The sequence below is a fragment of the Elgaria multicarinata genome, chromosome 4 (genome assembly GCF_023053635.1).
Source record: "Elgaria multicarinata webbii isolate HBS135686 ecotype San Diego chromosome 4, rElgMul1.1.pri, whole genome shotgun sequence".
Classification (NCBI taxonomy): domain Eukaryota; kingdom Metazoa; phylum Chordata; class Lepidosauria; order Squamata; family Anguidae; genus Elgaria; species Elgaria multicarinata.
This window is the reverse complement of record NC_086174.1, coordinates 79,629,317-79,654,583: the sequence shown is the minus strand read 5'-3', so window position 1 is coordinate 79,654,583 and position 25,267 is coordinate 79,629,317. Positions and strand designations below refer to the sequence as shown.

Genomic DNA, 25,267 nt, shown 5'->3' with positions numbered 1-25,267 from the left:
GGGAACAAGTGGAAGGCTTCGATGAGCGCAGTATTTTAGACAGTTCATCAGCTGAGACCGAAGGGAACGCCGAGAGAGTTGAAGGAGGAACTGACAGGTGAGGGGCAGGAGCTGGAAGCGGAGCAGAGTTGGCTAGATCTGAGCGTATAGTTTGGATTTTAGCATTGAAGAAAGAGGCAAAGTCGTTGGCAGACAGAGAGGCGGGGAGAGATGGCGGATTAGGCTTCAGAAGAGAATTGAAGGACGCGAAGAGCCGCTGAGGGTGCTTAGCATTTGACTGGATAAACAACAAATACAACTTAAAGTATAACATAAACCAAGGGCAGAATCCAATGCTGTCCGTGCATTAGCAGGACTCATTGCTAGTGCGATGGGAAGCTAATGGATCCTGAAGTCACTGGAAATGAGCCAAAACACTCATTTCTGGAATGGGGCAGGTCAGCAGAGTTGCAGAAGGGAGCTCCCCTGACCCGTCCCCCACTCTGGAAACTAACTCTTCCGCTCATTTCTGGGGTTGCTTTTGGAAGTGCTAGTTTTTGTTGTACTAGGAATAGGTACCACTGATGCAACAGAAACAACAATATTGGATACTGCCTAAAATATGCAAAACTTTGGACCACAGTTCACTACAAAACCCAGTGTTACTGTTGTTACACCAGCAACTGCCGCTTTCCCAATTCCTTCAGTCTGCTGCTGCTAGCTTCAATCTTCCCCTCTGGCGGAGGTATGCCCCATCAGCCTCTTATTTTCTTCATTACACTGCTGCCTTCCCTGAATTTCTTTCTCAGCAGCACTACTTCATTCTGCTACCTCCTCCTCCTCTTCTCCTCCAACCCTTTTCATTCTTCTGGCCCACCACTGACAGTGGTTCCAAACCTGCATGGCATTCTTCTCTCTCTCTCTCCGTTCTGTGGCCTGCCCACTTTGTACAGCTCACATCTCAAGGGGCAGGGATTACATCCCCAGGCCCCACCTTCATTCCTGTGCCTCCTGAGGTGCTGCTTACTAATGCCTACAACAGGATCTCCTCCCTTGGATGATCCCATTTCCACTTCTCAAGACCAAATCTAGAGCAGAGCCTTTTCTGACTCCTTAGCCTTCCTTTTAGCTAAATTACCAGCTCCTCTGCCAGGGAAATCTGACTTTCTTCTGTCTTATGCTCCTACCGATTTCTAATTCTCTACGAGGTCGTTCCACTGTCACGTTGCCTTTCTAACATAGACTGAAATCTCGGGGTAAGGATTGCATCCCTTTGACATTTTGCATCACGTCAAGCATGTTGTCAAATAGCACTGTAGTTTCACAGTGAACTATGCAGGGCATCATGGACAATTTCCCCTTCTGAAGTGAAGTATTTGTACACAAAAACTGAACATTATGACCAGGGTGTAGGCCTGTGGGCCAAATTTGGCCTACCTGGGTTCCCAAACTGGCCCTCCAGGGTTTGGCATACAACCCCACACCCTTCTCCTGGTCCCACCTCCTTTTCCTTGGGTAGATTCCTAGCTTTTTGGGTCCCCCCCCTCTTTCTAAATGGTTGAAATGCCTCGCCTTAGTCTTTGTTACTGGCTTTAAGAGCTCTAAGCTAAAATATGTTGGCTTTTTTGGTATTTTGGCTCTGCCCATCACCAGAAGGTAGCCTTTGAGAGTTTCTCCAAAAGTGAATTTGGCCTTCAGTTTTACCATCCAAATCCTAAACATTTCTGTACAGAACTTTAGTTTCATCCTCTCCAAAAATTGCCAAGTGATCCTCTGCTCTTTTCATCTGATAACAGTCAAATCCCCATAGAAAACAAATAAAAGAGAGAGAGGAAGAGAGGATACACTACACAAAGGACACACAACTGGGGAAACAACGCATGACGGAGATCCAGTTTATTTTAATGTTTGGTTTTGCCAGAACAAGTATAATATGAATAGGAGTAAACACGGAAGTATAGAGCAGAACAGATAACATATACTACCTAAACCACCTGCAGCACTGGCCACCCTCAAAATTAAACCCAGTGAACCCAGAATTGGCTGTTTCTGCTCTGAAAGCTACTTCAAATTAAGATGTCAAACCATTAATCACACACACCATGCCACAACTCTGGTAAGTGTGTTTTCGGGTGTACATTCAAATTTATTGCCATGAGTCATTCCATTAGAGCCAAGTAAAGTTATCCATGCATATACTTCCGTACAAGCATTTTGAATGCAAAGTGTACACCTGCCTTTTAGCAGAAAGCTTTCAAATCAGATTAACTACACTCGGTAGAAGCCAGTATGCTGAAAGCTTATGCTCCCCAAGTTGCTGCCAACCAAGCAAGCAGTAAAAACCCTGGAAGATATGGTTTAAAAATAAACACAAAATCCTAACATCAGTGATATAAACTGGTGCCACTTTAAAGCAAAAGAGTGCAAGTTGAACTAGAGAGGTGAAGCCCCCCTCCATCACCTTGTGTAGCTATGTCTGTGGGGAGGGAGCAGTTGTTAGGGTGGGAGCAGAGAAATGAGGTGACCTGCTTTGATCTCACACACTGAGGCTTCAGGCCTGTATTCACTGAAAGTCTCACAGTGGCAGAAGTGTGGCATTGCTGTCTTGTGAGACGTAAACCGAGAGGGGAGAATGAGGCCTATAAAAGCCCAGTTCCTGCATTATGAACATAAGGCCAGAAGTCCATCAAGTCCAGACAGCAGTTTCCCACAGAGGCCAACCAGACGCCTCTAGAAATCCCAGAAGAAGGACACAAAGGCAAAGGCTCTCTCCCTCTCTCCTGTTAATCAGCAACTGATTAACAAGGCCTTGAAGGATACTGGACCCATTGAACAGTCATCTCCCATGAATAGAACAGCTTGAGTTGAAATGTCTCCAAGGGTGTATGGTAAGAGTCTACAGACTGTGCCAGGATAGATAGGGCGAGAGAGAAAGTAAATAGAGACAAAGGCAGGATTATTTCAAGGTGGGAGCCCCAGTGCTTAAAGAGCCAGCCGGAGCACATAAAGTTCCGGGATGGAAAAAATTAACCTTCCTGAAACAGGGTGTGTGATACTTGAAGAATATGGCTCTTCAGATTTCAGACTTAGTAGGAGAACATGCAGCCTTCCCCAACCCAGTGCCCTCTAGACGAGTTAAGACTGCAACGTCCATCATTCACAGCCCATGCTGGGAACTGCAGTCTAACATGGGGGAAAGCTCTTTTAGGGGAAGCATGGGAGTTAAGCATCTCTGTCAAGATGGGGGAAAGCAGGAGACTCACACTGCCCACAAGTGAGACCCCTGTCTATGATGGTGAATATATGGTAGCATAGCAAGTGGCTGCAAAGGAGATCCTACTTCACAGCTACATCTCCCCTGCAAGGGAAAGAGGTAATTGAGCAGGATATGTCCTGGTCGAGCTGAGTTGTGTTAGAGAGAGGTCTTGCCTGGCTGTCCATGTCAGTCTCTCTCATACACCCCAGCACCACCACAACAATGTTGAGTTTTCAGCATTCTCCAGGAACCCCGCTCTGTGTACGTCATATTCATGTTTGGGGTAGCAAAACAGAACACAGGATTTGTGGCACAAATAGAAGAAGACTTTCATATAGATTTGGAAGGGATATCAGGTGTGTGTGTGTGTGTGTGTCATAGTTAGCACTGCTGTCTTAATGGCTGGTGTGTTATCTCATATAACTTTAACACAGTTGTGACTTGTTTAATCCCAGCTTTAAGTGTTCACTTCTATTTCCTTCTCCCCACAAAATACATACAATGTAATAATCGGATTTTCAAACACCAGAAGTAACAGCTCTGTTGTTCCTTCTCAATTGTGTCACACTACAAAAAAAAAGCCCATGAGCCAATCACAGAAAATGCTAACACAAACTGCAAGTGTTAAGGTTCCACTGAAATATGGTGACTTGATCCAGTCCCCTTGCAATAATACAGCAAACAACAGAGAATGTTGAGAGAATTGGCAGTAGGTCTGCCGCATTTTCCCTGGCAAGGCCACCTTTAACAATTGCACAACATTCAGACAGATTTTCAACAGGTGCAGCTTTCCCCATCATTCCATATGCATGGAGTGATGGGGAAGCTACTACCTACTGCATGTCTTCCTGTCACAGCCACAGAGAGAGAAGGGAGAGGAAAGATAACAAATGCTTACTTCAGGACAGTTTCTGAAAGCACGACTGTTTGCACACAATCTATATATTCCCTTGGACATCCAGACTTTAACAATAAAGGCCTTTTTATTTAAACGCTTAGTTTGATTTTGATGATTTATTCCACTTAAGGAAGCTGGAACCCAGCAGGAAAGATTGCAAAGCAGTCAGACAAGCAAAACAAAATGAGGATAACAATTGTAAATACAAACAACTAACCAATTCAAAAGAGCACACAACTAATATGCATTCAACAGTATTGCATACATATGTATACATTTTGTAGTAAAATGTATCATCCATGGAGTAAGATCCAAATAAACAATGCCTAAAAGTAGACACTTCACCTATTCGGGAATTTAGAACTCTATCCCTTTAAGCTTTGTTTTCTTTGTCAATATGTTATTTCTCTAAAAACACATAACCTATTCAGGAATTTAGAGCTTAACGCCTTTCATTCCAACATCACACATGTGCATTTTAATTGTTGGAATTTGGGATGGGGCTTATTGTGCATCAGCCTCTAGTCATTGTATATATTTATTCCACGGATGATACATATGCATACACCTCGGAATAAAATGCACAGAAGATTTTGGTATGCATTCATTGGTGTCATTATAATAGTTGTGCGCTCTTTAGCATTCGCCGGTTAGTTGTTCAGAAAGCAATCCCAGGCGTGGAATGATCTTTAATTTTTTAAAGGTATTGGCGATTCCAGTATCCTTGGAACACCTGTCCCGTCAGCGGGAGACTGGACCTAGTTGTTGCCAGTCGATGGCACCTATTGCCCCGAGGCGCATTCTCAGCAGCGCCTCCACCCCGGAGCGCATCTGGTGTTTTCAGAATCCTCCCTCTTAGCATAACATCCGGATTCTCTCCCGGCGAAGATTCTGTCCGGCAAAGGGCGGGGGGGGGGGGGAGAGAGAGAGAGAGAGAGATCGGGGTTTTGGCGCCCACCGCGGTCCAAATGACACCAAGCGCGCACAGGTGCGTCTCCCGCCCGGCCGCAGCATCACTGTCCGGGAAAGGAGCAGCGGACTCACCTGCTCGGGCTGAGGAAGCCCCGTCGCCCTGCTTACCGGCCGCTCCTTCTGCCTCCGCCATGTCGCCTCGGTGAGCTCAGCCGCCCCGCCCAGCTGCGCCTCTGTCCCACCCCCCGGGGAACGGAACGTGGCCCGGGCAGGTGAGAGGGAGAAGCGCGCGCGCGCCGCCACCGCAGGCAAGCTGCCCGCCTGCCGGGAGGGGGTCGGGGAGGAGGAAGAGCGGCGCGGCGCAGCTTTTGTCGTCAAACGCGCCATCTAGTGGGCAGGTCGGAGAAGAGCGAGGCCGAAGCCAAGCTGGTCTTTCGGGCCGAGGGGGCGGATGGAAAGGGCACGGCGGCAGGAAGCTCCCCGCAGCTTTGGGTGGCGAGGGAAGGGAAGGGAAGGGAAGAAGGGAAGGGGGGGCGCTTCCTGTGCCTTTCAGCGCTTTTCCCAGCCAGAAGATACGTGATCGGAGGAGGGCTTCGCTGGTTAAATTTCTGCTTATTATGCGGCTGTTGAGTTTATGCTACAAAAACACAAAACAAAATAAAGAAGCCATTTCTACCCTAAATTCCTCGTGGAAGTAGTATATTCCGATTAGGGCTGGACTTAAATTGCGTGCTTTACAACTGCTGTGGAAAAAAAACACCACATGCTAGTCTTACAGAATAATAAAAATAACACCCTCAATTTTATTCCTCTAGTTTTACTATATGTATATGTATCTATCACAATGTTGGCAAATATTGAGCTTCAGCTATTGGGCGGTATAAAAATGTAATAAATAAATAAATAAATAGTTTTGCCACAGGGCCCAGGATGGACAACTTGTGGCCCATCAGATATTTTGACCTACCTACAACACCCATGATGCCTCACCATTGGCTATGTTAGCTGGGCTGATGGGAGTTGTAGGCCAAAACATTTTAAGGGCCACAAGATGCCAACCACTGTGGCAAAAATTTTTGCCAACTCATATGTATCCTGAGCATGTGCAATTAAATCATAGCACCATCATGACCAAAGGAATAAAATTAAGAATTTAATTCTGCTTCCTTCTTCACCTGCCACTCTCTGAGAGGCCATTGTGGGAGGGGGCTGGCTGCCCTGCCTTGGACTTTGGCCCCAAGGTAGCTGCAACACTGAAGGCTGGGGAGAGCAGCAAAAATTTGATTCAAAACGATCGTCCAATTGTTCTTGTACATTGGTTTCCTTGACTATATCGCTTTGTTAGCACAATTGCACCTTTTTAGCACCTGGGCAGGATCTACACTACTGCTTTAAAATGGTTTATAACAGCAGTGGCAACTGTTGGGGCCCAGGACACACTCCATATAGTTTTCAAACCGTTTTCAAAATGTCATATGCTGCTTGGTGTAGATCTGGCCCTGGTGTTTGCATCTAAGTCCCTGTGGAATCTTCCACTTTCCCTTCCGATTATATAAGAGCATCAAGGAGGGGGCTCCAGCAATTGCTTCACATGAGAAAATAAAAGTTTGCACATGAACCAATGGCTCTAGATTAGCAACTGCAGATCAAAATAAAAATCCGTTGGCTAAAGTTTGAAAGCCACAAAACAGTGATTCAACAAAGCTGAACTGTTAACCTGTGAAGTAATTGGAGTCAAAGTTCAGCAACGAAAAGCAGTATGTGGCAAGAAAGCAGCAGTTCATTTCCAGGGGTTGCAGTGGATTATTAAAAATCAGTATCTGCCAAAAATAAATTAAACATTATAACCAAGATTCAAACAGAAGGAATAATACATCATACATCCTAAAGGTCAACCAACCAAATTTTGGGAGTATATGAAATTGTATTATCCTGTATTATATATTTTATCCTGGTTGCGCTTTTTATACTGTATTCGTAATTGTGTTTTAAACTGTTGGGTGTTTTACTGTGGTTTTAATTTTTGTGAACCGCCCAGAGAGCTTCGGCTATTGGGCGGTATAAAAATGTAATAAATAAATAAATAAATAAATAAAAAATATTACAGTAGCTACTTTTCAGCAGTCAGAGATTGCATTTCAGTTTACCCTCATTTTAAAAAATTCTGTTCCCTGAATATCCAACTTTACCAAGTTATTGTCAGGCCTTTGCTAGACCTAAGGTTTATCCCGGGATCGTCCCTGGGTTGTCCCTGCCTGCTCCCAGGATAACCTGTGTGTCATTTACATGAACAGGGATGACCCCGGGATGATCTTGGGATAAACCTTAGGTCTAGCTAAGGCCTCAGTCTCTGACCACATAATAACTTTATTTTCATTTTTTTATTGTTTTGATGCCTAAAGGATGCCTTGTAATTTAAAGGCTCACTTCCAGCATTTCAACAACCTGTTCAGTCCTTGCTGATCTACTGCAAATCATCCAGAGATCTACCAGTACATCCATCTACTGCAGGTTTCTCCAACCTGGCATCCTCCAGATTGTTGGACTACAACTCCAATCATTCCCCACTAGTAGGCCTATTGGCTTGCTGACACATCTGGAGGATGCCCGGCTGATCTACTTTTTGCCCAGCCTTTCCCTAAAAGAAGAACCAGTGTGATATAATGGTTAGTGTGCTGGACTGGAGAGACCAGGGTTTTAGTCCCATCCCCCACCATGAAGTTCACTAGGTGACTTTGGACCAGTCTCTCAACCTAACCTGCCTCGCAGAGTGATCATGAAAATAAAATGGAGAGGAAGAGGATCATGTGCATTGCCTTGGGCTCTGGAGGAAAGGCTAGATATAAATGTAGCAAAGACTGAATAATCATAAATTGGAGGGGCGGGGGCTGACAGTGACAGGTGACAGTGCGGTGATAAAAAGGCAGAAAAGAGAGTGACAGTCCACTTAATAGAATAAGGGCTCATCTACACCAAGCAGGATATTCCACTATGAAAGTGGTATGAAAGTGGTATATAAAAGGCAGGAGCCACACTACTGCTTTATAGTGATATTGAAGTGCACTGCAGGATCTACACTACTGCTTTATAGTGGTAATGAAGTGCACTGACAACTATTGGGGCCTATGACACATCTACACCAAGCAGGATATAACACAATGAAAGTGGTGTGAAAGCAGTATATGGTATGTGTCATGGGTCCCAACAGTTGTCAGTGCACTTCAATACCACTATAAAGCAGTAGTGCAGCTCCTGCCTTTTAAATACAGTTTTCATACCACTTTCATAGTGGAATATCAGCTTGGTGTAGATGAGCCCTAAGCTACACATTTCCAGAGTTGCTTGGGAAGCTGAGCCCTGATGTCGTAATCATGGCAGTCAATAGGAGGTTGGGGGAGCATTTTCAATCTTTGTTGTTGCAAGGCTAACATTAACGTATGTTTTCTTAGAAAGTATAATAGTTGAGGCAATGTTTCTTGTTCCTTTGCCTCTTTAGTGTGTAATTGGATGCAATTATGAGATTGATACTAAGATCTGAGAGTAAGGAATAATCCCCATTGTATGCTACATTAGCTCATCACTATCAGTTTCCCTTGGGGCTAGTGTTAGCATACCGCTAATGTAAATATTGGTATGCTAATACTGCATAACAATTGGACTTCAAGCATTATTTTCTGTGCTTTAAAATACATTAGCATTCAATATCTATGGTTTCAAGGATGGACAACTTGTGCCCCCCTTCAGAAGTTTTGGCCTACAACTTCTATCAGCCTCAGCATAGCTAATGCTGAGTAAGTTGTAGGCCAAAATATCCAGAGGGCCATGAATTATCCACTCCTGGTTTATTTTTTTTTCTTAGATCTAACTTCGTCAAATGTGGATTTTTCACCCGTGTGTGTGTGTTTGTGTGTGTGTATGTGTGTGTGTGTGTAATACGAGTTCCACAGAGCTGTATCGGTTTTGAGATCCTGGTCATCATGTCCTAAGCAAAATGCAACTTTCATCAGAGGGCAAGAGCAATGCCATGACAATACAGACCTGGTGCAGCAGCTCTTAAATCCAACAGCCACCTTCATAGTACAAAACCAGGCCTGTTCCCCCCTCATACAGAAGCAAGCCCTCCAACTGAGCCACAGATTGGCCCTCACAGCGATAAAAACACTCTGCTTGCTGAGTTCATTACATGTTTTCAGAGTGGCACTAAACTGAAGGAATGTTCAAAGACAGCAAGACAGGAAGATGAGCTTTCTCAATGATATCACCAAGGCCCCATAACAAAAAGCAGTGCTATGCAGTTCAACATATCCTGAGTTGGATGAAGGGCCACTACCATTTCCCAATTATAGGTTTGCCCCTAAGTCCACAGGTGTAACTCTTAAGTGCGAGCTTAGATTGCTCACTTCAATATAGAAAGTGTGCTTCACAGGCACAAACTTTACTTGGTCTAGCTATCTCTTATGTCTCCCTCCCCCAAAATGGCTGTCTCTAATACCCCAGTGCCCTGGCCCCACCCCTTTTCCTGGCCCTGCCATCTTCCCCCAATCACTGATCATTTGGTTTCCCAGCAGTTCCCCCTACCTTTCTAAAATGGAGGACTAAGATGGTCCTGGTTGCCTCCTAGAATATTCCACGACCTCCGTGGAGGAATGGGAGGGTGGCGCTAAATCAGGGGTGTTGAACCTCTTTCAGCACGAGGGCTGAGCTCGGAGGCTCTCAAGGCTGTGTTCCAGCAGTGACGGAACCATGGGCAAAAGGGGCAGGATCAAATGCACAAGAGGCAGGGCCAAAATACCAGCATATTGTAGCTTACAGCTGTTGCTGCCAGGAATGAAGCCTTAGGAGAAGCATTTCAATCTTTAGAATGAGGGGGGGAAACTGCGTCAAAACTCAAACTACCAAACGATTGATGTTTGGGGGAAAGGGGATGTGGCCACCTAAGAAGGGCTTGATTTGGCCCATGGGGGCTAAGGCTCAACATTCTATTTCTAAATCCAAAGTATACCTTGACTCCAAATCCCAGTACGTTTGATGGGATTTACTCCCCAAGTAAATTTGTATAGGATTGCAGCGAAAGCCTGGCACTCTATTCTGCTTCATTGTAACATACAGAACAGAGTCATTCCACTTCTTAGGTTAGTTATGTTATTGGTATTTAAAATGTTTCCAAATCCATCATGCCTGGGTGTGTCACTAATGACTATCCTCCTCCACTGTTTTCAGTGCATTGATGGTTAATCAAAGTGTTAAAACCCCACCAGTTTTTTCCTATTTCTAATAATAATAATAATAATAATAATAATAATAATAATAATAATAAATAAAAATGTGCCTACATTGTGTTTTTGATGATGAAGATCATGTAGTGTTTTAGGCAATCCAATTAGGCACGTTTCCTCTGTTCAGAACCTATACCAGGGGTGGGCAAACTAGGGCCCTCTGCCTAATTACAGAAATCCTCTGGCCAGAATGATCTGTTCTTCCCCGGCAGCCCAGTGTGGGGGAAGGAAGAGGAAGGGAGAAAAACGGGGGTGGCAGTAAAAGGCTGGTGATCCTTCCTCCCCCCGCTTTTGGTCCTGGCCGTGCGCACTGCAGTTTTTGTCTCCCCCTACTACTGACATGTGGCTCCTGATTGATCATCTACAAGGGAATGTGGCCCTTGAAAGAAAAGAAGCTGTGCACTCCTGATTACATAGATGTTTTTGAGGGCTGCCTATACGGCGACGGGTTGCTGCCATAATAAGGAAACCCCCACGCTTTTGCTGCATCGGGGGGAGGGAGCTAATCCTGATGCACAGCAAAAGCATGGGGCCTGTCTGGCAGCCGGGCCCATCCTCTCCCCGGGTGGACAGATTCAGCTGGCTATGCTGCCACATCGAAGAGGGAGGGAGTTAGACCGCGGAAGGGCCATGTTTGCCTTGCTCCATCCTGAAAAGTCGGGGTAAGTCCACAACTTTTAAAATGCGGAGCTTCTCTAGAAAGCTCCACAGTGGCTTCGAGGTGGCTGCTGAGCCATATAACATATAGACAGCCCCCATGTCTCTTATTTTCAATAGCAGAGCCTTTTAATTCTTCTCCATGTCTTCCTGTTTATCATAGTTCAAACCTTTCAATATAATTTCAAAAGCATTAGGTTGATAAATTGTGCATTCTTTATTTCGTAAATGTATATCACAATGGATAGCTTTAGAACAAGCTAACAGTACTATATTTAGTTCAGGCATATGTAACTGGTACAGTTCAGTAGTACATAAACAACACTAAAAAAAACAAATGCACAGTAGACCAGGATTTAAGTTACTAAAAACAAAAACAGTATGAACATTTAAAGAGGACTGTAAGTACCAACTGTGATGTTCAGCATACTAGAAGGAAAAGCTACCAAATAAGCTCTAAACAATAAGTTTCAGTTATGAATTCCTCCCCCACAGTATGAAAACACAAAAAGATATTGAGCAAAACTTTTAGTCACTAGGATGGCAACATCGGCAGGTGCTTGTCTGCCCCACATGAACCTAGCCCTTCCGCTCAGCCTTTCACACAGCCACCCACAAGAAAGCTCTGAGTTGCATCTAAAGCTACCCTGAGATGAACTCTTATGGCCACACTAAGAAAAAGAGGCCAGGTCACAGAAATCACCCTGCCCCATCACAGGCTCTGTATGTGACACATATTCACATGAAAAGTTAAAATTTCACATTTTGTTTTGTTTTCAGTGATATACAATCACATGAAATCTTGCAATGTGTCTGCGTAATATCGACATTGGGTTTTGCTAAATGTAATAGCTGTTCCAGCGTTTTAGAAAAGAAGATTATATAAAATATCTAAGCTACAATAATATTTAATGTTGTAGGCAGATTTCTCAAGGATGTTAGGAGTAGATGCAGCCAGAAAGCTGCGGTTTTCTTAACAATGGTAAACAAATACTGGATTAAAGTGCAACAGCATCTCTTTGACAGAACTCCTGCACTGTGCTGCAGGGAAGTTCCAGTTCTCTGTGGAGATGGAGGAGGAATTCCTTTACTTGAGGGTCAGGTGTGCTTCTCTCGAAAGTCAGTGATGGCCTTCCACAGTGTACATAAAATCCCACCTCTGTAAAAGAAAATCATAGCAGATTTTACACACAACAAACACATTTTCCCACTGTCAAAATGCCTTCGTTCAAATAACCCAGACTTCCCCATCCAGGTGTTTTTGGACTAACACACCCATTATCCCTGACAATTAGCCATGCTGGCTGGGACTGATGGGAGTTACAGTCCAAACATCTGGAGGTCACCAGGTTGGGGATGTTTGTGAGAACCTATTGAACATTTATTTTAGTTCTCACCAATCTCTGTAAAGCTACAAAATCCCAGTGGGGAGCTTCATAAGGAATGCTAAATGTTGTATCCTGTGCTAATGTTAGGCTCCCAGAGGCCTTCTATATATGGGATACTTAAGTAATGCTAGAGCCACAGATACTCTTGGACCAATCACTGGGTTGAATTGTGAATGTACATTCACACTGACATACTTTTACATCCAAATTAAAGCTGTGGAAAATCTAAAAACGAACGTAAGTATTACTTGCAAATATACACTCTGCATTCAGTCAGGAATAGGGAGCGAGGAGAAAGGGAAGGGAATGTAAGTCAGATATTACACTTGTTTATTTTTTAAAAGATTTGTAAAGATATGACCATGATGGTTGAAACAATTTCAATTTTTAAAAGAAGAACACATGAGGACTGCAGAAGGCAGACAAGAAATAATAAAATTACTGCTGCTCACTGCTACTATAATGCAATATCTTAGCAAAACTGATCATTATGTAGGCCACACTGATGCTGAAATACATGGATATCCCTGATTTACTAAAGATAATCCAGTAGATATACAGTCATAACAACAAAAATAAGTATCAAGAATACCAAAGAGTTTAATGCTCCTCATTTTTGAACTTAGAATACGCAATGTACTTTGCCCTAACTTTTCAACAGGTCTTCACTTGCCCCCCTGGAATTTGTTTCAGTTCACAGTGATATAAAGTGTTCTACTTCTACTGCTTGGAATCCAATTGTGCCCGGCTGCTGATAGTCTGACATCTGCCAACGGAGCAGATCCCAGCTTTCCCGCAACAGGGGGTGTACGTGGGGGGAGGGGCACAGGGGGGAATAAAAGGATGGGGAAGATCTGTTGTGTGAGCAGACCTCGTGTGATATTGGGTGTAGCCTACTGAAACCAACCAACAAACATTTAGATAAAAGGATTCCAAAAATGGGATAATGCTGCTGCTGCTGCAACCTGTTTAATGAATTTTTTTCATTTTACTCTCCATATAACGTAACAAAGTATTTGATAATAAAAACATCTCATGTAATGAGAGAGCTGGGTGCAAAAAGGGCTTGTATATACATCTTCAATGCACTAGCTGCATACTTGATAAATACAGCTTTGTTTTACCCATCATAATAAATCTCAAGGAAAAAATACATTAAAAACAACAACACTATTTGTATAGATGTGTAATAAATAAGGACTCACTCGAAGTGTTTAATAAATATTTGAATGATAATGTCAGTCTCCAAACCGTCTAAATAAAAGTTGTCAGTAATTACTTCAGGTAAAGAACAATAAGCACTTTGAAAAAAATGAATACCAGAAGTTATCTGTTAAAAGTAGTTACCTGAGTCTAAGGCATTTTAGGTCATCTCTAGTAACATAGCCGAGAACATCCGTTAGTGTGTAGTCTTCTGCCAAAAACTAAAACAAGAAGTCTAGGATGAAAGTTATGCTGTTGTGCCACTAGTAATCATTCTAACATTTCCCCCGCTCAAAGTTTTATAATACCATTTATTAAATGAAAACGTGTTTGTCTGAAACATGCACAATGGTACTAAAATGTACACAGAATTGTCATAGAAGAATGCTATGCTTTTGTTTAATGCTACCTTCCCCCCCCCCCCCCTCCTTAGAACACTGCATTTTGTCACTGCTGTGGTACTTTTCTGGAAGGTCAGTATTCACAAGGTACAGGAAAAATTCACATGGTCAATTGTTACAGGGAAATGTCACCAGCCACAATCCAAGGCAGGGTTAAGCATGCTTAAGATAACTGAAATCAATAGGCTTAAGTGCGCTTAACTCTTTTTTGTTGAATTATGGCCACCCTGAGATTAAAAATACCAAAACAATTCCTTAAAAAAAGATGGCTACACTAGATATCAATATCCAATAAGTCGGGGGACAAGTAAAACCCTTATTAGAGAAGCACTCTGGAATATTTTGTTTGTCTGATTGATATGTTTTCCCCTTGAGAGAATGCTTGTCAAAGAAAAAAATCAGGATGTGGCTGACTTGGAGCCTGTCTCCCCCATGAAAAAACAGCAACATATGGTCTCTGGATATTTGTTCAGAAATGCTGCCACCTGGAGGACCTACCCCTGTTATTATGGTCCTACTTGGTTTGAAGGAAGAAAAAATATCAGCCACGTTCACCTTGTGAAGACTTTTCCATATAGAATGGTATAAATTCACCTTTAATTCCTGTCTGAATCTGTATTAACTTCTTAATTTTGCAGAATATATCCATACAAAATGATATATTATTTATGTATTTATGATCTTTATATGCTGCCAGCAATGAAACCTCTTTGGGCACCCAGAGACAAGACAATTAAGGCTGCTGGCTGTTTATGGATTAACTTAAATTGCTCCCAACCGAACTTGGCTTCCGAGTAGAAGGAGAGTTTTGAGAAACTACAGAGCTCAGTGGGAACTGCTTTCTTTTGCATTTAGGTTTTATTGTTTTAATATTGTGCTAAGGTTTGTGAAATCACAGTCAAGTGCTTTTTCCCTCAGGTTAGTTCATTCATTGTGTTTCTGGGTGAATGGGTAAACGTTTAGTTTTAGTGTTTGATGTTAGCAAAGGATTATAAAAAGGCCATTCGTTATCTGATATGGGTGTTGTTCAGCATTTAATCTTAAGCTGTTTAATGTTTTCTCTTTAAGTTGTTGCTTGTCTAATTTGCAGTTATACTTGTTTTACATGTAGTTCCTGGTGAAGGATGTGTTTCCAAAACGCGTAGAGCATATTGAAGAAATCATCAAAGATTAAAGAAAAATATCGCTTCATAGCACCAGAGCTTGGCTCTCTTTTTTCCTCTTGGTTCGGTGGTGCTCTTTTCCCACTCTTTTGTACCAGCGTATAATAGAAATTAAAACCAATTAAATATGAAAGTAAAAACATAAATCTACCGCAGCATGAAACCAGCAACAGCTAATGATGTATGCACAACAAAGCTTACATTTCACAGATCTTCTATAGATTGCTAAAAGTTTTTAAGACTGAAAAGCCTAGAAAAATAAAAATAAAAAGGTCTTTACCAGTTGCTGGAAAGTCAACAACATAGGTGCCATGTGAGATTCTGTGAGAAGGGCATTCCACAGCCATGTTGCCACCACCGGAAAGGGTGACTCTCTAGTGGCCACCCACCACACCTCATTTGGTGGGAGCAGATACATTGATGTACATGCCCCATTAGACAAGTCTACAGGGTTCCTTCCTACATAATTCAGGTTCAAAATTCTGTACAATTTGCCCACCACCACCACACAACAATCATAAAACGGTCATAGAACATATTTAAGACTACATTATTTATCCTATTTCCAGATCCGTACTATCTACACTTTGTTTTATTAAAACTAGTTTTATCACAATGAATGTTGCCACTTCTTAACAGAATAATAATATGATTATTAGGAATGCAATAGTAATATGATTATTAGGCCTGAATCTATTAGTTGCCTTATATCGAGTCAGGTCACTGATTCTAGCCCATTACTGTTGAGACTGACCAGGTTCGCATGATCCAGGTTCGGACAGTAGCTTGTTAACCATGCTGTGTGTGCCAGCCCAATTTGTTTGCCTTGGGCTGTTTTACAGTTCTGCAGTGGTTTCTTAAACATTGTAGCAACTCACCCTTGCTGGGTTTGGACAACGCAGCAAGCTGTGCTGGCGAGGGTAATTAAGCAAATTGGGCCAGTATGTGATTGGCACGCACAGCATGGTTAACTGCACTGGTGATTGTGCAAAATGGCCCAGTAACTGGCAACTGCTCTCCAGGATTTCAGGCAGGTGGTTTTCCTGCCCTACCTGAAGATGCTGGGAATTGAACCTGGGACCTTCTGTATGCAAAGCAGGTGCTCTACCTATTGAGCTATGCCCCCACTCCTACCATTCTCTCTTATTTTAATCTTCTACTGTCTCATTTATTCTTTAATGCTTTTTCATTAAAGCGTTTTTACATTGCTGTCAGTCGTTTTTTTTAATTGCTTCATTTAATTTCATTATCTGAGGAACGTTTGCACATCATTTAATTATATAGTTGCCTTTTTGTCCTCTCAGTAAAATTCATTTAAGTCTTCTGCTGTTGTCAGTCAAATCCTTGTATATATCTGTAAGATCCAATGGAATAAAGTGACAAAGTCTCAAGATGTTGAAAAAACATGTGGCTACTTCTTGAATAAACCCACATATATCTTTTCAACACCATGAGACTTTATTCCATTGGATAATTTTAGATGTTCTCCAATTTTGTTTTATCATGTATGAGCCAAGGAAATGAAGTCCTATGAGGAGGGACTGAAAGAACTGAACATGTTGAGCCTTTAGGGGAGACATGACATCACTCTTGAAATGTGTCATACTGTGGAGGGCCAAGATCTCTTCTTGATCATCCCAGAGTGCAGAACATGGAATAATGGGCTCAAGTTACAGGAAGCCATATACCAGCTGGAAATCAGGAACCAATTACCTAGGGTGGTTGTGGGCTCTCCCACACTAGAGGCATTTAAGATGCAGCTGGACAGCCATCTGTCAGATATACTTTGAAGTGGATTCCTGCACTGAGCAGGGGGTTGGACTTGATGGCTTTATAGGCCCTCTCCAATTCTGTGATTCTATGATTAAAAGAAACAGAGTGCTCTGGATCCTTTCCAAGATATTTTACATAACATTGGATCTCACTTTACAAGGCAGAGCTGAGCTAGGGAAAGCATCCAGATGAAATTCTTAAAATCAAGAAGTAAGCTTGTCATTAATATATTATTAATACTTTCCCCAACCTGGTACCCTTCAGATGTGTTGGAATACAAGTCCCATTACCCCAGCCAGCATGCCATGGGAATGATGAGGGTTGTAGTCCAACAGATCAGGTTGTAGAAGGCTGGTCTACATGTTAAAAATGTGGACCATTTTTAAAAAATCCAGACTCTAGCCCAATTAGATTGTTTGTACATTTTAAGTATAAGTTTGCTTTCTTGTGTTCTTATAAGAGGAATAGACAAATTTAGGGGAGTCAGGGCTTTCAATTACTATTAGTCATGATGGCTATATATTACCTCCCATAGCAAGGACAGTATGGCTTTGTATGCAAATTGCTGGAAATATGAGCAAGAGTATGGTATTGCACTCATGTCCTGCTTGTGAGCTTGCCGTGGACATATTGCCGGACTAGATGGACTTCTGGTCTGATCCAGGACTGCTGTTCTTCTGTTCTTTATGTTTAGGTGCTTCATGGATTGCAATAAAGTTACAGAAAATTTTATTACTGAGTGAGTCGTAAGTAACTGAGTGATTCATAAGAGTGCCAGTGTGGTGTAGTGGTTAGAGTGGAGAATGTTGGACTGGGATTGGGGAGACCTGGGTTGAAGTCCTCATTTGGCCATAAAGTTCACTGGGTGACTCTCAGCCTAACCTACCTCACAGGGATGTTGTGAGGATAAAATGGAGAAGATGAGGATCATGTACACCACCTCAGGCTCCTTGGAGGAAAAGGCGGAATACAGATGTAATTAATAAATAATCTTTAAAAATATATTGAGAAAATTATTTGGCCTCAATTTACTTTGCAGAAGTTCTTCACACTTAACCATGAAAGAAGACCCTTCACTCAATGGAAGAGCAGATCACATGCAGACGGTCCTAAGCTCAATCCCCAATATCGCTTTTTAAACGACTACTTGGCCAAGTAAACCAGCTTTAGTATCAGAGGCATTATGCTTCTGCGTACCACTGTGTGGAAACATGAGCAGGAGGGTGCTATTGCACTCATGTGGGTCTCCCAAAGGCAGATGGTTGGCTACTGTGTGAACATAATGCTGGATTAGATGGACTCTTGGTCTGATCCAGCATGGCTATTGTGTTCTTATGTTCATACCCATAATTTATTTCAACCCATTGTATTGATTTTAAATCTCGAAGGATGAACAAAAATACCGTATTTCTTCGATTGCAAGATGCACACTAATTTCAGTACTACCAACAGAGAAAAAAAACCCTAAGACACACCCACGATTCTAAGACGCACCCCATTTTTAGAGATGTTTATATGGGGAAAAAAGTGTGTCTTAGAATCAAAGAAATAGGGTAGTAACCTTTTTTAATACCTTCTGTACTCATCACATTTTCTTCATGCTACTTCATCTTTATTCCTTCAAACCGATGGGTAAAGTAAGAGTTAAACATCCTAGGGGGTCTAGCAAAATCACAGACAGAACATACCTAATAAAATATCTTTCCTACCCTGTTTATGGTTTCTTCATCAGCACCATGAACTCTCAGCCAGTTAATCAGATCTGGATCTTCAACCGCTCCATCAGCAGCGCTAAGGCGAGAGGTAGACATGCCAGGAATATCTAGAACAATTTTTTGAGACAAGTCAGTTTGTGTATTTTTAGGTTTTACACAGAACCATACATTTGCCCAGCCTTCACTCAGATTCTTACATGTGGAATTTATCATGTTCCTTGTAATTAGTAACACAAGAGTGAAGTGATTATGAACTTCAGAACTCAGTCTGTTCTAATTATGATTTGCATCTGAAATGAAAAAAAATGGGTGGGGAAGAGCTGCACCCTCCGCGTATTGTTGCAGCTTTTGTCACTTCATTTGGCTGATTCAGAGGAGTCAATTTAGAAGAAACATGGACCTTCTGTGCATAAAATACAGCTAGGTAGAAAACACTATTATAGAAACTGATATGGATTATTTATTTATTGCATTTTTAAAAAACAGCAAGTGAAAACGAGTAAAAACATGGGCTCAGCAATTAGTTATGAAAAAGTTGTTTTGGCAGAGGAAATCTCTTCTGAAAACGGTATTCTGGAGCACTTCAAATGCATCTTAGTTTGCATGTGTAAAGGCCTTAGGCCATAGTTTTGTGAATTGTAGTGGAGTGACTGCTAAAGTACAAAAAGCATTCAATTAGACTTGTTCAGGTTTGTTGTTGGAGTTATCTCATAACAAAGTAAGAATTGCCTCGCTGAGTCAGATCGAAGTCCATCTAGTCCAGCAGTTTGTTTCCATCAGTGGCCTGCAAGAATTCTCTGGGCACTCAAAAGCCGGGTATATTTCTGGGGACAAGCAATGGGGAAGGGCTATTGCTGTTATGCCTTACTCTGGGTTCCCCGGAGACTTTTAGCTGGCTGCTGTTGGAAAAAGGGACAGAAGTAGCTTAACCTTTGGTCTGATTTAGCAGGGCTCTTCTTAAGTTCTCATATCTAAGTTATGCTTTTATAGCAAGGTGTGTGGGTGGTTGGGTGAGTGCTCCTTTAAAAAACAGTGTGATTTGAATTATCAGTCCTTTCCTAATAATATAGTTAAACAGTGTGTGAATAAGAAAAATAAAACTAAACTAAAAATAATACCACCACCACCTCCAAAAAAACATGAAGGGGAAAGTCAGTAACTTATAATAATATAGGAATATATAATTCCTTGTTCTAAATAAGATTTCAATTTGTACAATACTTGCTTTACTGAAGTTATACAGTACCTGAAATAATAGGCAGGCTATGGATATATCATATTCTTGTTTTAAAGGACTAACTGTCTAGAAAATGTGATAAAAGGAGCTTTATCAATGAAGGCAAAGTGACCAAAAAGAAAAATGGGGAGAGGGGGAATCAGGGTGCCTGGGAAGGTTTTGACTGCATCAGCCTTCTTTTGGAAACTGCTTTGAGAAGCAATTGCTTTTGAAGACTCTAGTGGAGCACCTATTGGTTGAGTCCTAAGCTTCAGGTTTTTGATCTCCTGTTCTTTTTCTTCTATAGCATGATGCAACAGGGCTTGAAATTCTCTCTCCTTCTGCACTAGCTCTTCTAGTAGTCTGTTAGAGAAGATAAGATAAAAAGAGAGAGCAAAATTTCACTGTGTGTTTGCCAAGAGCCTACTAACATTAGTAAGAAGCAGAAACTACAGTAGCAATTCCCAAAAGCGATTTTGTCTTTGCATACTTTGAATAACAAACAAGACCAATACAAGCTTCTACATTTTGTCAAGAAGAGATTAGGTGCACTGAAAACACAAGAGACACCCACTCTGCGTATTTCTGAAGTTCCATCAAAACCTATAGGAATTATGTATATTTAAGTAAATAATTTCTATCCTGCTTGTTAAATTCCAAGTGTGACACAAGAAAATTCTGATGAAATCACAGTGATTAAAAATTTAGAGACAGATAAAATACACTAAGAACTCCTTGCGATTTACTTGCAATCATTACTAAAACAGCAAGCTGTACAGCCGGCCTAAACAAAACCTTTAACAGCATCGTCTAATTATGTGTAATGACAGCCTGAGATGAACCTCAAGAGGATCTAATTCCAAAGGGTAGGGACCACAACAACAAAAGTCTTATGCCCAAAGACTTTGCAACTGTTCATCTAGCTTGAAGGATCCTTAAGCAAGGTGTTTAGACTCAAAGTATAATAATAAATGGAGCAAATGCTAGGAAAGAATAGGAAGAAATGACAAAGTGGAGTTTTTATACAGTTGCACATTATTCTGGATGAGAGTGTGGATCTGTAGAAAATTGGGAAGAGTGGGAGAGAAAAGTAAGTGCCCATTGGATCATCACCAACTGGATCTCACTTCTTCCTTATCTATCTTTCTGCTATTATTATTATTATTATTATTATTATTATTATTATTATTATTATTATTATTATTATTATTATCCTGCCTTTAACCCAATGCTGGGCCTCAGGATTACTATCCTTCTCTTTTCTCCTATCCCTTCACTTTTAGGCTGCACAGAGAGGAAGAGGATCTCCCTGCTTGTTTGTCACTATGAAATGAAAGAATCAGAGCACCCTGAATGGCTTGGATGAAAGAGTATACAGCAAAAAAAGGAAGGCAGTCTTCCCTAACCACATATCCCCCCAGTGCTCTTCACACAGGTCCTTCACCAAAGCCCCTACTGCTATGAAAAGGAGAGGCAAGTCTGCCTCTACCTGCATTGTGGAGGTGAGTATAAGGCCATTTGCCTTCCTTGCCTAGTGCAGAAGGTGGTGGCTCTGGCTGGAGGAACAAACCTCATAAAACGTACTTTCCCACTTGCCACAATGAGGTCCCATCGCCCAGCCACATTGAATATTTCAGCATGCAACATTCAACATGACCAAGAGATGGTTCACAAATTTACCTTTAGCAATATGTCTACATCATTGAACAGTGGCGTTATAGATCAATCTCTATATGGGAAGAATATATATACTATATTCTATAAACACACACACACATCTATCGTTCAGTGTTAAATATATAAAATGCTAAAGGCAGATTTAGGTTTTCAATGAATTAGTAAATAATGTATCCAATAGTCAACTTGAGGCCGATTCATTGCAATGGGCCGATTCTTAAGTAAGAATAACAGGATACAACCCATTAACTCCTACAGCCCAATCAAGGGAAGCAGAAATTCTAGAATGTTTACTTGGTTCCATGATTGTTTATGGGATGAAATCAACTTTAAAAACAACTTTAAAAACAAAAGAGTTTTGGATTGGGAATCAAGCAACAAAGACTTCACATTCTCAGTCTCCCATTATTTGTTTGCTTTATAATTATTTGTTCACTTTATAATTATTTAGCTCCAGGGACAGAGTCTTCTGTAATATGTTTCAGAACTATGAAAACATTGTGTTCAGGGTAACTGTGCCATCCAGGTGTTTAATACCTTGGATTTGTTCCTAGTGAATGTATCATTAAGAAGACTTGGTGGTTGTTCATACTATTAGGACAATTAATTGTAGGCAGTAATTAAAAGAGGCTCTTGGCGGCCCATTTAGCTAAGGCAGTTAAAAAAACCTCAATAAACGTTTGAAAACAGGTCTTAGACCAGGGATGTTGAACTTCAGACTCACAGGTCACATCCAGCCCACCTGGGGGTACTAAACTGGCACTCTGGGGGTGGGGGGTGGGGGCAGATGGCCATGTCTCTTTCCCCTGCCCCCTGACTCTTTGGCCCCACTCACCACTGGAATGCTACTCCTGAGAGTTTCTCTGAAATTGAATTTGGCCTGTATGCTGAAAGAGGTTCAATACCCCTGATTCACTTACACGGAATCAGACCCTTGGTCCATCTAGCTCAGTATTGTCAACACTGACTGGAAGCAGCTCTCCAGGTTTCAGGCAGGGTTTTTTCCTACACTACCTGAACATGCCGGGGATTGAACCTGGGACATTCTGCATGCAAAGCAACTGAACTACCACTGAGCTATGGCCCCTCCTCTGTGACATCAACTCAGGTAGATGCCTTATTCGTGTGGAAGCAGGCTACTATGCATATATCCTAGCCAGATGGGGAATTGTAAGCCCAACTAGATCATGTGTACATTGTTCCCCTCTCGAATCATACAGCCAGGTCTTATTTTAAGATAGTCCTGGCAATTGGAGGGCTGAATTCAGTCCCCCTGCTCCCCTTTTCCCACTAAACAGCTAATCAGGGGAATTTTAACTTTAAAAAAAAAAGGACTCTGCACGCACAGCCCTGCATATCCTTCACTGGATTGCAATTTATCTGGCATCGCAAATGACTACTTGTGGTCAAATCAATGAAAATACCCACATATGTATAATTTAAGATGTTGGTACGGCTTGTGTATATTTTTAAAAAGTTGGTACAGCTTCGTAAATGTATCAGGGAATCAATGCGACTTACCTATTTGTTTCCAATTTTAGCCTTCCGAGTTGAACATTGAGGGATCTCTGGGCAGCCTGGGATTCATGGGATACAGTAGAACTGAGGGTGCTCACTCCTGAGGTAGCGATAGCATCGTCCAATACAAGGCAAGGGTGCTTGTCTTGTTGAATTGTTGGGTTTGGAGGTGGCTCTTCATGTTCCTCTTCACCTTCAATGTCATCCTGATCGGCTGTATCACTCTCAGATGCTAAACTGAAGTGTGTTCTCAGTTCTGTAGGAGGAAAGGTCATTTGGGAATGATCAGAGCAATGAAACTGGAGACAAGTGTGATGAGCAATATGTCCCATCCCCGCAAAAGCTGCTCCTAAGAGATAACCTTGCAGGTTGGACACATCAGGAACAAACAAGAAATCAAGCTGCTAAATAGGAGCCTGAGAGGAACTCTTAACTCACAAATCTTGCTAGGGACAAGAAGGGACAAGAACAGACTTGTGCAAAGCTAATAGCTGTGTTCAGTTGGCCAGACAGCAGCCTACAACAGAAGCAATGCTGACTGGACTAATCAATAGCTGTGTCAGAGTATTTTGGCATGCAGAAGTAGCTGGGGAAGTGTACTTCCTTATACTTATCAGAGCAGTGGTCCATCTAGTCCCGTACAGAGGCTATTGCAGGAATAGGGAACCTGTGCCCTCCCCACAGATGTTATTGGACTACAACTTCCATTATCCCCAATTTGGCCATATTGGCCAGAGCTGATGGGAGATGAGTTCGACAACACATGTAGGGCCACAGGTCCCTCCCTTCTGACCTATTGTAAGTAGCAGCAATTGTCTCCAGTTCTGTTACCTGTGATCCTTTTAAACTAAAGATGCTGATGATGGAGCCTAGGAAGCAGCCTTATATTGACCCGAACCAGGGAATGAAGCTGAGACATTCAGCACACAAAGCAGGTGCTCTACCACTTAACCACAGTACTTCCCATGAAAAGTGTGTCTATCGCTGAGCTGCAGCATAGAACGATCTGATGCATTTAGCTATAATACATTTATTGGATGATCTTATGCTTTTAGTCATAATAAATTTCTTGGATGATCTTATGCTTTTATCCATAATACATTTCTAGGACTTTAAAAAGCCACATGACTCTTTGTTGCTCTTGCTGCAACAGACTAACAAACCAACCCATCTGGAAATTCTTCCTACCAGATTCTTTCCATACAACAGTTATTATGATCTTGCTTTCCTTCCAAGATGATCCAAAGAGGGGATCTGAGGCTGACCCTGCATTCAGAGGTGAAACAGGTGGCTACAAGGAACAGGGCCTTCTTAGCAGCGGCTACCTCCTTATGTAATTGTCTCCCCAGATAACCCTTCCAAGCCAACTCTGTGATGTGCTTTACGAGATTGTTTTGATGACTAACAGTCATGTCCTTTATATGGAAAAGGATTGGCAGTTTTGTGCTTTCTACAATTTGAAAATAGGCTCATAGTTGCAAGAGATTTATAGCAACCCGGCATATTACATACAGCCACTGAGGCTTGAGCTTTTTGAGTGCTCAAATTTGCATTACATCTATCAAGCAATACAGTCTTGTGTGTCATAAATGCTCATTGCAGCTGCACATAGAATGGAAGGCTTTGAGGATTTTTCAAAAATAATCTCTAAAGCTCTTTCCTAATCACTTAGCTGGAGCACTTTTCATACAGCAAATGCTTTTCATCTTTACTCCTAGCTTCAGGGCTTTTCATTTTTCATGCATCTGACCTGAGTTACATTTTTCAAGCACTTAATAACTCCATCCAGACCAAACTGCACGCTTCCTCCACTTTGCATTGAATTCTGTAACTTATGGCTCAATTTGCTTGCGTTCCTCTTCCCTTTCTTTTTCTTTTTGTATTGTATCTATTATATCGCGAGCCTGAAGGCAGGAACTGATTTACCTTTGAATCTCTGTATAGTGCTTAGAAAATTGTATGCACTTTATAAGTGATTCATCATCATGCATTTAGAAAGAGTCAAAAAGGGAGGTAATTGATTTGTTATATGTGCATCAACCATCAATATGCATTTACTACAATTTAGAGAGCAGCAGTCCATACTTAACAAAAAATGGAATGTACATTGTCAGTATATGTGGTGAGAAGCAACTGGCCACAGCTTCTGTCATTGAAAAAAAAAGCTGGACAGCTGCTTCAGGCATTCCAATTGTATTATTGTTGTTGTTGTTGTTGTTGTTGCTGTTATTATTA

General features: G+C 41.8%; 1 protein-coding gene across 2 annotated transcripts in view; it reads right to left on the bottom strand.

The window, feature by feature from the left end:
- Window positions 1–11,171: 11,171 nt before the first annotated feature.
- The window catches only part of MAP3K5 (mitogen-activated protein kinase kinase kinase 5), a 111,706-nt gene continuing 97,610 nt past the window's right edge, over window positions 11,172–25,267 (bottom strand). For both annotated transcript variants that reach the window (XM_063124621.1, XM_063124622.1), the window contains exons 26-30: window positions 23,036–23,288; window positions 20,088–20,200; window positions 18,616–18,728; window positions 13,714–13,790; window positions 11,172–12,137 (exon numbers count right to left, since the gene is read on the bottom strand). In XM_063124621.1, coding sequence (XP_062980691.1) covers window positions 12,077–12,137; window positions 13,714–13,790; window positions 18,616–18,728; window positions 20,088–20,200; window positions 23,036–23,288 — 617 coding nt within the window. In that variant the 3' untranslated portion in view covers window positions 11,172–12,076. The remainder of the gene's footprint in view (window positions 12,138–13,713; window positions 13,791–18,615; window positions 18,729–20,087; window positions 20,201–23,035; window positions 23,289–25,267) is intronic.